At 42.7% G+C, this 14,156-nt stretch overlaps 1 protein-coding gene and 1 pseudogene across 1 annotated transcript; both read left to right on the plus strand.

Moving 5' to 3' along the window:
- Positions 1-7,790: 7,790 nt before the first annotated feature.
- Positions 7,791-9,415, plus strand: LOC123129262 (uncharacterized; annotated as a pseudogene).
- Positions 9,416-12,496: 3,081 nt separating this feature from the next.
- Positions 12,497-13,865, plus strand: LOC123129264 (uncharacterized). Its single transcript, XM_044549498.1, has 2 exons — positions 12,497-12,887; positions 12,976-13,865. The coding sequence occupies exons 1-2, from the start codon at positions 12,497-12,499 to the stop codon at positions 13,668-13,670; spliced, it is 1,086 nt and encodes a 361-aa protein (XP_044405433.1). The 3' UTR covers positions 13,671-13,865.
- The last annotated feature ends 291 nt before the right edge of the window (positions 13,866-14,156 follow it).

The following is a 14,156-nucleotide window of genomic DNA, read 5'->3' on the forward strand; positions in this document are numbered from 1 at the left end:
TCGCTCCTGTCCCACAGCCATTGGTCCCGCTTCGTGGCGCGAACCGGGACAGAAGGGGGAGCTTTAGTCCCGGTTCCAGCCACGAACCGGGACAAATTAGTTGCCTATATATACCCCATCACCGCATCAGAGCACTCCACAGTGCTCTGTTTTTTGCTCGCCGGCGAGGGGGAGGGCATTTGGGTGCTCTAGCTCACCTCCTATGCATATGAGGTGTTCGATGAAATTACCGAGCCACACTAGTTAATTTTTCTCGTCTCGAAACTCGACCTGCGAGCTCCATTTTTCCCTGAGATTTGTCTAGGTTTAGCGGTCCGTCACGCCCCATCCCCGTCTTCACCGTCGTCGATCGCCTGCGCCAGCACAACCGTGGTGAGCCTCTTGTTCTTACCTTCTTTCTGAAAGAAAAAAAATTCTTACTTTAGATAGATACTTGTCTAATTTTCTTACTTTTCTTATTTATTGTTATTATATAGTGCGATGGTTTTGGTATCCGCCCCCGTCGGCCCTTGTCCTGTCTATGATTCGGATGTGTTATATATTATCTTTTTATAACTATTTGATTCATCTATTGTTTATGACAATTATGCCATGATCAAACTAGCACTTCCCTCTGCAAAGGAGCCATCAGTAGAGATAGCCACTTCATCAGGATCCAGCCAATGCCAGGCTTAGCCATACCATGTAGTCCTCCCCTAAATCCCAAGCTCTTCACCAGTGACACACTTCCCCTTCATAAATGTCCATCCCATCTCGTTTTCGGATCATAAACGGTGGATCACCGTAGTTGAACAGGTATCTCCTAGTTGCTTCAACCGGTGAATTCTAGTTGCCATGCACCACATCATTCACGAGTTGCTATATTCTCCATGACGCCATGACCACAACAACACTCAGCATTTCCGTCCACTGAAATTGCGCACAGTATATCAAACACCCTCTCTAGTCCAGTATAAACAGTGTCAACAACAGCCGACATCTCCCAAACTTACATGACATCGCTCCATAGTGCATAAGAACTGGGCAAACAATTATTGCATGGAAAGAATCGCCATCATTCATACAACAACAAGAACAACTTCCCACCTGCACAATATGTTTTCTTTTTTAATTCACCATCCTCGGAAAGTCTATCTATTAGCAATCTCCAAGCAAAAAAAAAAAATCATCTCCTGCGGTACCAGGGTTTTGCCCAATTAACTACGTTCCAAAAAGGCATCTCCACCGATTGTCGATATCTTGAAGCTCATACATGTCTTCTCTGGACAGAGTATCATTACGAACAATTTCGGAGACAACCAAGTGGCAAGTGCTTTCAACAGAGAACAAATTTGACTTCTCTGGTTTCCATACAAGAAAAATCATGGTCTCTGCTTAAAGAAGTATTAACTTGTATGGTCGTATCAGCATCCTTCAGAATAAAAAAAAAACTCTATTACCAAATGTTCTTTCTAGCAGCCATCTTCCTCAAGTAAACTAGCAGGTGCCGACGTCGGGGGGCGCGCCTCAAAGCCAAGTGGCGGGCCAAGAGAGGCGCACGAGCGGGCGGCTAGCGGGGATGGAGTCGGGGCGAACTGCGGGTGCGGCGGCGCGAGAGAGGAGGAGACGCGCAGCGACAGGGAGGAGCGGCGGCGGCCGGCGTGGGAGATGTGCACGGGCGGCGGCGGCAGCGGAAGCTAGGGTTTAGAACCTAAAAACTGATACCATGAAGATGTATGAATTGCACGATGTATTGATTTGGTGCAATGTGCACGGTATCACTACTAGAAAAAGGGCTATATCTGATATGAACATTAATGATGCACCATGTATGTGTTGCGCCACTGCTATATAGCAATGGCGCAACACATACAGGTGCGCCATTATTGACATATTACTAATGGCGCACCTGATGTATGGTGCGCCATTAGTAGTTTTGAAAAAAATAATAAAAACAATTGTTAGTAATGGCGCATCAGGGGATAGTGCGCCATTACTAGTTGATATAGTAATGGCGCACCACACTCACCGTGCGCCATTAGTAGTTTTGAAAAAAGAAAAATTTGTTAGTAATGGCGCATCAGTGGACGGTGAGCCATTACTAGTTAAAACTAGTAATGGTGCACGCACTGTCCACTGGTGCGCCATTACTAACAATTTTTTATTTTTTAAGTACTAATGGCGCATCACACACCAGGTGCGCCATTAATAACACTGGTGCTAAATGCACCCCCTGGTGGACCGCTTTTTCAGTTTTTAAAAAACTAAAAGAAAATGATGGAAATGTCAAAAAAAATAAGTTTCCCATGTGATACGTGGTCTAGTTGTTGGGAAAATTTACAAATATGAATTTCGACTTTATTTGCAAAATCTCTATGGATTTTTGTAAAATGGGCATAATTTTTGCATATGAACTCGGATTAAATAGTTTTTTATATGAAAAATCATCTACTCGAAAAGTTACATCCGAATTCAACCGGGGAACCCCGTTGAACATCTTTAAAATCCCAAAAAACCTAACAGAACGAAAGATACGGGGCTTTTAAGATCTAGAGGGGGGAAATGAAAAAAATTTAAAACTTACTAGTGACGCACCATTTGCTAGGTGCGCAACTAGTAACAGAAGAAAAATTGGTTTAAAAAAATATTTTTTTTGGAATTTTTTTCAAAATATGATACGTAATATGACCGGGAAGTTTGAAATATTTTTTCAAAATTTCATCACACTCATGAACATGAATAAAGTCCTAGACATCAACAAGGTTTAATAGGATTGATATGATAGATATATCAACAAGTGCCTGTGAAGTGAGCTGGTGCTGGGGTTGGATAGAACTGTGAAGTTAAGCGTGCTTGGCCTGGAGTAGTGTGAGGATGGTTGACCTTTCGGGAAGTTTGACCACATAGTGCGATTTGACTTGAGATTAAGCCATAGTGATGTCGCACCAGAGATGCGCCATTACTATTTTGTTACTAATGGCGTGATAATAGTACACACCTGTAATGCGCCATTAATAGCCAAAAAAGGTGCTCCACTAATTTGCCTTTTTCTAGTAGTGTATATATAAGTACAAGTGGGCCCTCTACCTTAATCTACACAACAAACTAGAGAGGTGGGCCTAATGTAAAAAAGACAATATACATGCACGAATATCGTACTCAACACCATGGATCTCTCTCAAATAAACCATGGGTTCTTGAGGCAGATCATAGCCAATCTATTGTGTGTAATTATTATTCTCTGGGTTTTTTGTCGAGTGGATCATAAAAACTCATTGCTGCTTCATTGTACTGGATCAATCAGGGTTGGGTTTGGGCAATTCCCATGGGAACAAAATTATATCCGTACCCTATCCATGATAGATCGGGTCAGATTCCGGTGCTGTGCATGGACGAAAAAATGTATCCCAACCCTGCACATTCGAGTCCATGGATAAAATTGCCTCCTTAATGAGAGTTCGCACGGGGTGGCAGCACGGTAATTTCTATCAACGGGTGAAACGCTTACTGGTGGGGCCAAAAGCGGCAATCACAGCGTGGATTCACTAGAGAGGAGCATTTCCAGGGAGCTTAGTGTTTTTAGGAGAGACGCTCGTCTTTGTGGAGTTGACTGATTTTTTGTGTGGGACTGGCATCTACTGAACAGGTCTAGCAGGCCCTGTTGGTATATGATATTTGTTTCCTTTGTTGTTTTCTTTGCTTTTCTGTTATCTTCTTTTATGTTTTTCTGTGTTCTTTTTTCCCTTTTCTTAGTTCTTTAGCTTTGTCTTTCCTTATGATTTTATCTTTTTTTCCCATGTCTTTTAAATTTCCGCAGTGACTACTATCAATAATATTCATCACGTTTTCAAAAGGTTATCCAGTATTTTAAAATGTCGATTGTGTATTTAAATAATTATTCATTATGTATTTTAAAATGTGTTCATAGTGTATTAAAAGTGTTCATCATATATTTTTAGAAAATCCATCGTTTATATTAGAACAATTGAATAATTTGGAAAATTAGCATGAACATTTTGAATACACTATTTTTTTGTTCCTGCAACACATGATAATATTTTCACTTTTAAATTTCTATAAAATGGATAAAACTAGTTAAAATTAAAGAAAAATCAATTAAATGTTTCTTTGTTCTGCTTTTTCATTTCCTTTATATTTTCTTTGTGCCAAGAATAACTCCTATGTTTTTTTGTGGTATCACTCCACGGGGAATAACTCCTATGTTTTTTTGTGGTATCACTCCAAGAATAGGCAAAAGAACAGAGCTTTTGTACGTTTTTGTGTCAAATGGGGAAATACAGATGATGCATGCTCGTTAAGTGTTGGAGGATATTCTGCAGCACACATTGATTGAGGAAATATGTCCATTGATTACAATGTGTTTGTTTGCAACCAAATTGACTGAAGAAACAAGTCCGCTGATTACTGTGTTTGTTTGCTCCTCTTTCAGGGTCGATCCAATTCCAAGTACGGCGTGTGTGGATGACAAGAGGCTGCTGTGTTCCGCAATGCCAGCTGGTTCCTCCCCAGCGCCGCTGGACGATGAGAATCTCCTCCAGGAAATCCTCCTCCGCCTCGCTCCGCTGCCATCCGCACTCCCCCCTGCCTCCCTTGTTTGCACGCGCTAGCGCAGCATCCTCTCTGACACACAATTCCTCACCCGCTACCGCAAACACCACCGGAAACCTCCTCTGCTCGGCTTCTTAATAGGAAATACCGGCACAAAACACAGTTTTGTTCCTCTTCCGGTCATGAAGCCGAACCGCATCCCGGAGGAGCGCTTCTCCGTGCCCAAGAGCAGCAAATCATATCACCACTGGGACTTTCTAGGCTGCCGCCATGGCCTCACCGTCATGATCCACGACTGCGGCCGTGTGGCCGTCATATGGGATCCTCTCACTGGCCAGCAGCACCGCATCCCTTTTCCACCAGGCCTCTGCAACGCCAAACATGAGAGTTTGTGGCTCGGGCACGCAGCGGTGCTGTGTGCTGACACCGAGGATGGGCATGTGCACGGTGATTGTTTCTCGAGCCCGTTTAGATTGATTTTGATGTGCGGCGGAGACACACAGGCATTCGCTTGTCTCCATGACTCAGTTTCTGGAGCATGGGGAAATATTGTCTCGACTGTGACTACAGATGTGATTCTTCTTGCCAGGCCTAGTATCCTCATTCGGAATGCAGTTTACTGGTTGTTTAGTGGAGGCGACATCCTTGCATTTGATATTGAAATGCAGACCCTTGGTGTGATCAAGAAGCCGGAAGCTGCTCATCATACCAATTGCTACTCCTTTCAGCTGTTGCGAGATGATAGTTGCCTTGGCTTCGCAGTTATGTCGAAACCGAGCATCCAGTTATGGAAGAGGAAATCAGAATGTGATGGTGCTCTCGAATGGGTGCTGCTGCAGAAAACCATTCATCTGGAGGCGCTCTTTCCACAGGAAATGCGTATCGACCACAAAAAGGCAGAGATGGTTGGGTATGACGAGGACTCAGATGTGATTATCTTGTCGACATACATCGGTGACTTCATCCTCCAACTTAAGTCGATGTGGTTCACCAGATTTTCTAAAAGAAACTGCTGGTCTCACAAGACCCATTATCCATACAGAAATTTCTATACCGCGGGTAATGCCTCCTTACCTTTTGCGTAATTAACAATAATTTATTCAGTTTACTATTGGTATGTGTTTGCTTCATGAAATTATGATCGATTATTCATCCGAGGTTTTTTCATGTTTTACTATTCATCCGAGGTGCATATGCACCTGGGAGAAGAATGGCTCTTTCGGGTTAGCTACTCTTTCGTGGACTGATAAACTTTTCATCCGACAAATGCATCATTTTTGTGCTTCTGTTTACCTACACCCAGCTCTAATAATTCACTCACTGTTTTTCTAAACAAATATCAATGATTAACAATACATTTTAATTTTGCAAATGCTATAACAAGCATCGATTAGCAGAAGAACTGCTGATCCGCAAAGGTTTCCACGTTGGGTGGGTTGACAGGATCATGCAATTAGCCTTGGGGTGGCAATATTGCAATTTCTATAAATCAGCAAGTGGGCCCTTTCTTCGGAAAACAACCATGGACTCCGTCAAGGTGACCCCATTTCCCTCTCATGTTCGACATCACCTCTACGCATTGACGAAAATGTTTGATATGGCCAGTGATGCGCAACTTGAATGTGCTGAAAACAATATGCTGCTATTTAAATCTGATTGGATTAACATTGCTTCGGTGAAGCTTATCATGTACTCCCTCCGTTCGTGATTACTTGTCTCGAAAATGGATGTATCTAGAACTAAGATACGTCTAGATACATCCATTTCCGCGACAAGTAATTCCGAACGGAGGGAGTATGGCCTTAAGTGCAAGGTGGTAGCCATGTGGATTACTACTGCAGAAGGGCATGCCATTCCCAACTACTCCCTCTATTCGGAATTACTTGTCTCGGAAATGGATGTATCTAGAACTAAAATACATCTAGATACATCCATTTCGACGACAAGTAATTCCGAACGGAGAGAGTAGCTTAGTTGTAAATTGGCGCCCTTTCCTATTTCTTATCTGCGGCTCTACATCAGCGACAAAAATCTGTGCATTGAAGAGTTACAACCGCTCACGGGTAAGGTTGCCAAGCGAGTGGGACATTGTCAAGGTAAATTTATGTGTTTGGCTAGCCTCATCATCTCTATCTATTCCCTAATGCTTCTCTCTCGGCCAATTCTTATGCAATGGGTCTTGTCCTCTTCACTGGTGGAGTGCTCACCCAATTCAACAAGGCACAAGCGCTAGAACTAAAATAAATAATATTTGGCTTAGCATCCGGAATGGAGTACGTTCCTCCAACGCTAGAACTAACGTACATGCGCTACTGTAACGCCGCTACAGGAAGTAAAAAGGAAAATAAACAACTTGTTTTGCATCGACTCTAGCAAATTTACCGGGATTTGGTAGGATTTTGTTCAAACCAGTGGGAATAAAAGATGATATTTAGATTTTGTGACATGATAATTATATGGACTTGTTCAAAAGATGAAAAGTTAAAAAGGAAGGTAAAAAACTCTCAGAAAATTAGTTTTTTGTTTGTTAAAGAATCGGGGAAAATGTGTTGGGTTGTTTTATTGTTGGGATGTGAGCAAAGCAGCATATCAGCCGAACCCAACCCAGTACAAGACGGCTCCGAGCCTTTGTCTTCCCCCATCCAATCCAATCCCGACCCAAACCCTCGCTCCGCCGCCCACGACCGCACCATGGTGCCGCTGATCGACGACGCCACCGCCGAGATCCTCCTCCGCCTCCCGCCAGACGAGCCTGAGCACCTCTTCCGCGCCGCCCTCGTCTGCAAGCGGTGGCTCCGCACCATCTGCGACCCCGGCTTCCTCCGCAGCTACCGCGCCCCTCCCCTACTCGGCTTCCTCCACAGGCACATGTTCTGACAATTGGGCCCGCCAACCCCCCGCTTCGCATCCGCCACCTCGATGCCCGACTTCCCCTACCCGGGCTCCGACGACCGCCTTGTGACTCCCCTCCATTGCCGCCACGGCCGGGTCATCTCCTACCTGAGGCAGGACGATGGTTTGTATTACCATGTCATGGCATCGATTGGCTCATCCAATCCGTGGCGGTGCTCTGCGCTGTCGACGGGTGCGACCATCTCCACTGCCATGGTGGCCCCTTCCGCCTGCTCTTCGTGGCCACTCACGGGCACCACTTCAAAATAATTGCGAGCGTCTACTCATCGGAGATAGGTGAGTGGAACGAGCCAGTGTGTCTTCACAACAGTTGTGAAGCCTATGCCCGGCATATGCAGGAGGGACTTGCAGATCCACACCGCTACGACCCCAACTACATACCCTATATCCAGCCTAGGCGAGGCACCCTTGTTGGAGACGCGGTCTACTTCACAGTTCGGCTGGGCAATGCTATCGTCGAGTATGACTTGGGCAAGGATAGCTTATCCATGATTGACCCACCACCAGCGGCGCGAGACGTGTGCTACATTTCCCTCATGGCCATGGAGGACAGTTCATTGGGCTTTCCCTGCATTAAGGGATCGAGCCTTTATACATGGTCAAGGAAGGTGGATACAGCTGAAGCTGCTGAATGGGTATACAATACAGGGTCATCGAGCTGGAGAAAACAATACCTGTTGCCAATCCCGAGGACAAACTATTTGTGGTTGGCTTTGCGGAGGGTGTGGGTGTCATCTTTGTTAGCTCAGGTGTTGGCTTATTCACGATCAAGCTCAATTCTGGGAAGGTTAACAAGGTTGACGAGTCTGGAATCTCCTTTAGCATCCTACCCTACATGAGCTTCTACACTCCAGGTATTATACTGGCACATTGCTAAATATGCAGATATAACATGTTGACCTGGTACTGTCCTGTTATCTTGCTTCAGATTTATCGTACACCAAGAGATCTGTTGTTTTGTGGCATAGCTGAATGTCACATCACAAACCCTGTCCCGTAACCATTGGAATTAGTACTAGCACCTAGCTCACCTGGAACAATGACTTAGGGTTGGTTACGCGTTTTGGCCATGAGATAGTGTAGATCATGGCACATTGTTATCCGGATTATCACTATTAGTTACGGACTAACTGATCAAAGTCTGCTGCTGGTTTCATTCTTCTACTATTAAGTATCAAGTCATTTATTCTCTGTTAAGCAGTTTACTTGTGAGACATATTTTAGTTACTGCTTGCTTAATGCTTGACTCAGCTACTTGTAACAAAATTACGTGTAATCTATGCCGTTTCCGTTTACATGACATTTTCAAATGATTTCAGTGTCTTCAAAAGGTCTTTACCAGACTTTTTGGACAAATAGTTGTTGATACAAGGATCCAAATCATAACTTAGTTTCACCACAAAACTTTTATCATCTGAAATAGATTCTAACAGGTTTTTTCACATCCACCAAAAACTTGGGAACTCATGTCAGGCTGTGCTATCATAAAATTAAATTCACCTCTTGTTTCTGTGGCCATTTCTGAATTCTGGACCCAGCTCTGATTATCTTTCTGTCGGAAAACCTTGTGCTATCCTATGAAGCAGTCCATGGGAAGCAGGGCCAATAAATGTCTCCTTTCGCTACTGTTGTTGATTGGTCAAATAGTTTATTTAGCATGAAGTGCCTGCTGGGTGAAAACAAAGATTGCTAAATATTAAGTCAACCTTGTTGATATTTTTATTACCAGTTTACCTTCCTTTGATTTTTTTTGTTAAGATGCATTAAGTTACTTTCTAGCATAGCTGATGCTCACATGTCAAATGCAGTCCTATAACTTTTGGAACTAGTTATAAGCAGAACAACACATCTATTTATAAATTCTGAGACTGGACAGTTGGATATCATTTTTGTGCTTGGTGTTTGTTTTTTTCCAGATCGTGGCAGATTGTTGTCTCTAGCGAGGACTCAGTGACCTCTGGTGTGCCGCTCAATAGTGGTGCGTTCCAGAATGGACGAATCTATCTTCTTTAGTCTGCTGTTGTTGGCTTCCAAGCTACTAATATCAGGTTATTTTGTTTCTGCAGAGCAGTTTAAGCATGAAGGGTGCAAGTCAATTGTGATTGTTTTCGTTCAATTTATCATGATAATGTGTCTAGAAAATTGTGTTGCAGTTGATTAAGTGTGTTTCTGATCTGTTATGTTGTTTAAGTGTAGTGTGTAAGTCATGATGTTCAGTTGTGGTTGTCATGTCGAATTCGTCCTGATCACATTGAGCGCAAACTTCAGTTATGGCTGACTGTGTTTTTGTTGAATTCCTGTTGATCGCATCATCGCAAATTATTCCTGGTTTTTTGTTGGTTTTCTTTCTGTTAAGCAGTTTTAAGTATGAATGGCAAAAGTCATATTGTTCGATTATGCTTGTCCTACTGAATCTGTCCCAATCATATTATTCATAGACTATATTTCTTTTCAGGATGTCAGGCATATTTCAGTGACTATTTGGTTAATGTTGAAATCAGCTCCATTAAAATTCAAATTATGTGGACTCGCGTTGTTTTGACTTTATAAAAACTGAAATGTCATTCACTGCTGGTTTCCTGTCTTAAATGGTTGTCAAGAGTGTAATACTTTTTGGACACAGGGTTGGAAGGTTATTTATACTGTCATAAGAAGCAGATCTCTTTTTGAGTGATGTGTGTTTTTTGCCCTCTCCCTTTTGTACTCTTTTCTTCCCGCTTAATGAAATGAAGCGTAGTTTTCCCGTGATAGCTCTACAAATTGAGAATGAGCCTCTATCTCTGGATTATCTGCCAGTCGCCACTGATTTCATTTAAAACTAGATGACATCCTGTTCTTCATTGATTATTCGGATCAAATTCAGTGGGTGGAATGAGCAAGGAAGAAGTGCCTACCTTAAAAGGGTCCCCAGCGAGCTTGATGCCACACAAGTACCCCTCACTAAGAGGAGCTCCCATGTATTTCAGTATGTGAAGCAGAAAGGCACCCATGATTGGCAGCCGCAAAGGCCCGCCACTAGCAGAAGCAGAGAATGGCGAGTGGATGTATGTATATAGTATATACCAATTGTTGTCGCAGGAAAGTCGATATGTTTCCTTGATCAAGCATTCCACTCAGTTCCATCGGCAAGGAACTTTTTTTTGTCGTCACTGAATCATGCCGAGTCAAGTAAGTTTGCTCTAAAGTCCAAAGAATACAAACCGTTGGTAAAAGCAGGGAACAAATGCATTACTTGAGTTTTTGAGCGCACATAATGTTGTAACTACTGTTGCATTTATCCTGATGCCTTGCTCTGTTCTTCTGGATCCGAATCTTCATGAACAAGAAGGATATCATGATTCTTTTTGATGGACGGTCACTGCCATCAAGGAAGATGAGAGCTACATTTCCTTTTGGCAGCAGCTCTAGGTTCTAATAATATGTGTCTTCAGTATAACTTGTGCTCGATTAATTAGGCTGGAGCATCAGACCATTGTATCATATGGTATTATGGTTGCCATTAGCTGCCAAGATGTCTGTACCCTTGATAGTAAGGCTGATGAGTTGTTATATCTGATGTGTATGTATCCTTGTTGCTGGTAGCTTCAATCCCATCTCTCTCTCTCTCTCTCTCTCTCTCTCTCTCTCTCTCTCTCTCTCTCTCTCTCTCTCTCTCTCTCTCTCAATCCCATCTCTCTCTCTCTCTCTCTCTCTCTCTCCCTCCCTCCCTCCCTCCCACTCCCCCTCTCCCTCCCTCTCCCTCTCTCTCTCTCTCTCTCTCTCTCTTGCTGATGTTAGTACGAACCCATGAGCTGCTGATAGAAATACTTCTTGGAGCTTTACTTAAATGTTTTTGAGAGATGTTTGTTTCCTGGTTGATAAGTATGAGACCTGAATTTGCTGTAGCCATCTTCTGCACCAAACTTGGTGTTGTTTATCTTTAACATAACACTATGCAAAGCGAAAAATAGCCTAACTATTGCTTTGTGCGTTATACACATGGGGTCGTAGATGGGCTGCTCTCCACTGTAAGGCCATGTTCGGGACGAAGGATTTATCACAGGAATCATACAACTTTCCTTTCCTATGGATATTTTCCTTTGGAGGCGTTCGGGACAAAGGAAAGAGCGCTACACTTTCCTTAGGAAAGGCAACTTTCCAGCGATTTTCATGGGAAACAGAACATCTACCCAGACCTAATGGAAACGCACAGGAAACAGAATCGCCGCCCCTCCTTTCTATCTCGTACTGCTGTCTCCTATCTCTAGCACTCCCGCCGCTCCCCCCAAATCCCCCATGGAGCTAGATTATTTTGGCGCGGAATCAACATGGAGCACCAACGGAGCACTGTAGGCTGGCGAATCCACCCTCCTCCGCCTCCACATCTCCCCCCTCCATCCACACAAGGGCTTGACGACCAGAAATTTGGGGGAAGTCAAGAAATCTCCCTAGGAGGTAACCATCCAACCCTTTTTGATTTCTTCTCAAAATTACGAGTACTTATTGATTTCTTCTCCTAGAAATTATTTCTACTTCAGATCTATAGGCTTAAAACGAAAATAGGTCACACAGATTGAGAATGTTTAGATGCGTAAATGAATAGACATTTTTTTTGTGCTGAAGCTGTTACACAGGGAAAGATCTACTTCTACTTGTTCGTCCATGATATATACTAGGAGGAAGTGCTGCTAGCCTGCTAGATGACTTCCTGCATAGCTAAACTTCCTGGTAGCATATACTACTACAGGATATCCATTTTCTGATTTAGTTTTTTTCTATATGTGCTTATCTTGAAAAAATACAGTTAAGAACCTATCCTGAAGCTTAGTAGTTCTGTGGTGTTGCTCTGAATAAAAAAGGCTTGTCTGTGTGCTTGTAGTAAAGAGATAAAACAGAGTCATGGTATTTTTAGGATTTAAGGAATAGACCTAATATATTACCTGCCTTCAATACCACAAACAAGATTACACTTGATTGTTATTATATTCAGAGAAGTAACTATACTCACGATATCTACTTTCTGGAGCCCTAATATGCACTTTTCATGTTGCTAGGTATGTCTAAGAATTCTAGTAGAGCCAAGTGGAATCATCAGATGAAGGCATATCTCATTGAACTGTTAAGAGATCATGATGTTCCCAAATACCGCACACAAAATGCATGGAGTAAAGAGGCCTGGACAAATATTGTTGCTAAATTCAATCAAAGATTTGATGTATCCTTCACGGTAGTTCAAGTGAAGCAAAAGGAGCAGGATCTAAAGAGAGATTTCAAAGCTGTAAAAGACTTAATATCTGAAAGTGGTTTTGGCTGGGATCGTGACAGAAAGATGGTGGTGGCGCCCGATAATGTTTGGGCTGCACTAGAGGCACGTAAAAACAAGGATGCACTCTTCTGGCGAGGAAAGTCATTTCCATATTATGAAGATCTTTTTGCTCTATATGATGGTGAGCTTTAAATCGTTGGCTTAATTGGCCCAAATTTTGTTTTGCTGATTCTTATAAATGTTCCTTTTCTTTTACTTAATTCATCTAGGACGCTATGCTCAGGGAAGGAGTTGCCATGGCATGGATTATTATGCGAACAAAGCAACTCAGCTCTCACAGTTACCAACATCACATTCACCACAACAGCAAGGGCTAGAGGCGCATCTGCACACACCTACACCAACCATACATGCTCCTGGTGATTCATCCATGCAATTTGACATTGAAGAGGATAGTGAAAACACAAACTGGTTTTCTAGCAATAATACATTCAGTCAAGTGGAGGCAAACCCGACTCAAGGAAATGACTTGACATTACATGCTCCATCCCAAGTTGAAACAGTACCAATTTCCTCACAGCGCGTTGGACAGACTTTGCATGAAATTCCACAAGTTGTACATCGCAATCCTCGACCAGCTAGCTCAGCTCCTGAGGTTACTAGCACCAAGAGAGCGAGAAAGCAAAAGACGACCAGTATTGACGATTTTCATGAGAGATACCTGAAACTGAGAAGGGAAGAAATAGATAGGTATGCAGCCATTGAGGAGAGGAAATTAAGGGACCCGTTCAGCATCAAGAAATGCATCAAAGCACTGGAAAGGTTGGAGGGTCTTTCGATGGCAGATATGCTAAAAGCAGCGGACATCTTTACTGCCAACAAGGAGAACAGGGAGGTATTTCTATCATTTTCAAGTAACGAATTACGGTTGGGTTGGTTGACTGAAAAAATTCGGAATACCTAATCAGATGGAACTAATATTTTGTACTAGGTGAGTGCTACCTTTAAAACAATGATATATTTTGTTCATGTGCATTTATAGGCACATGATTATGATCCTTGGCGTAGTTAACTTGTAATAGGATGTGATATATTTTGTTCATGTGCATTTCTGGACACATGGTTATGATCCTTGTCATAGTTAACTTGTAGTAGGCTGTGCATGTGCATTACTGGGCACATGATTATGGAAGTGTCAAACTTATTCGACTATTAATGCAATGTTAAATGGCTCTTAAAGCAATGTCTTTCTGCAGTGTTTGACAAAAATAATCATATTAAGTGGAGTACAGTACAACCAAATATTTACATAACATATGAGAAAATTACACAATACATATGCTTATCTTCTGGCAATGTAATCTGCCCACATTTGCATTGCCATTGCATCTCGCATCTCATTTCCAGCTTGTCTCAAGTTGTTAAATATCATCACATCTTTTTTGTATTT

The sequence above is a fragment of the Triticum aestivum genome, chromosome 6A (assembly GCF_018294505.1).
Source record: "Triticum aestivum cultivar Chinese Spring chromosome 6A, IWGSC CS RefSeq v2.1, whole genome shotgun sequence".
Lineage (NCBI taxonomy): Eukaryota > Viridiplantae > Streptophyta > Magnoliopsida > Poales > Poaceae > Triticum > Triticum aestivum.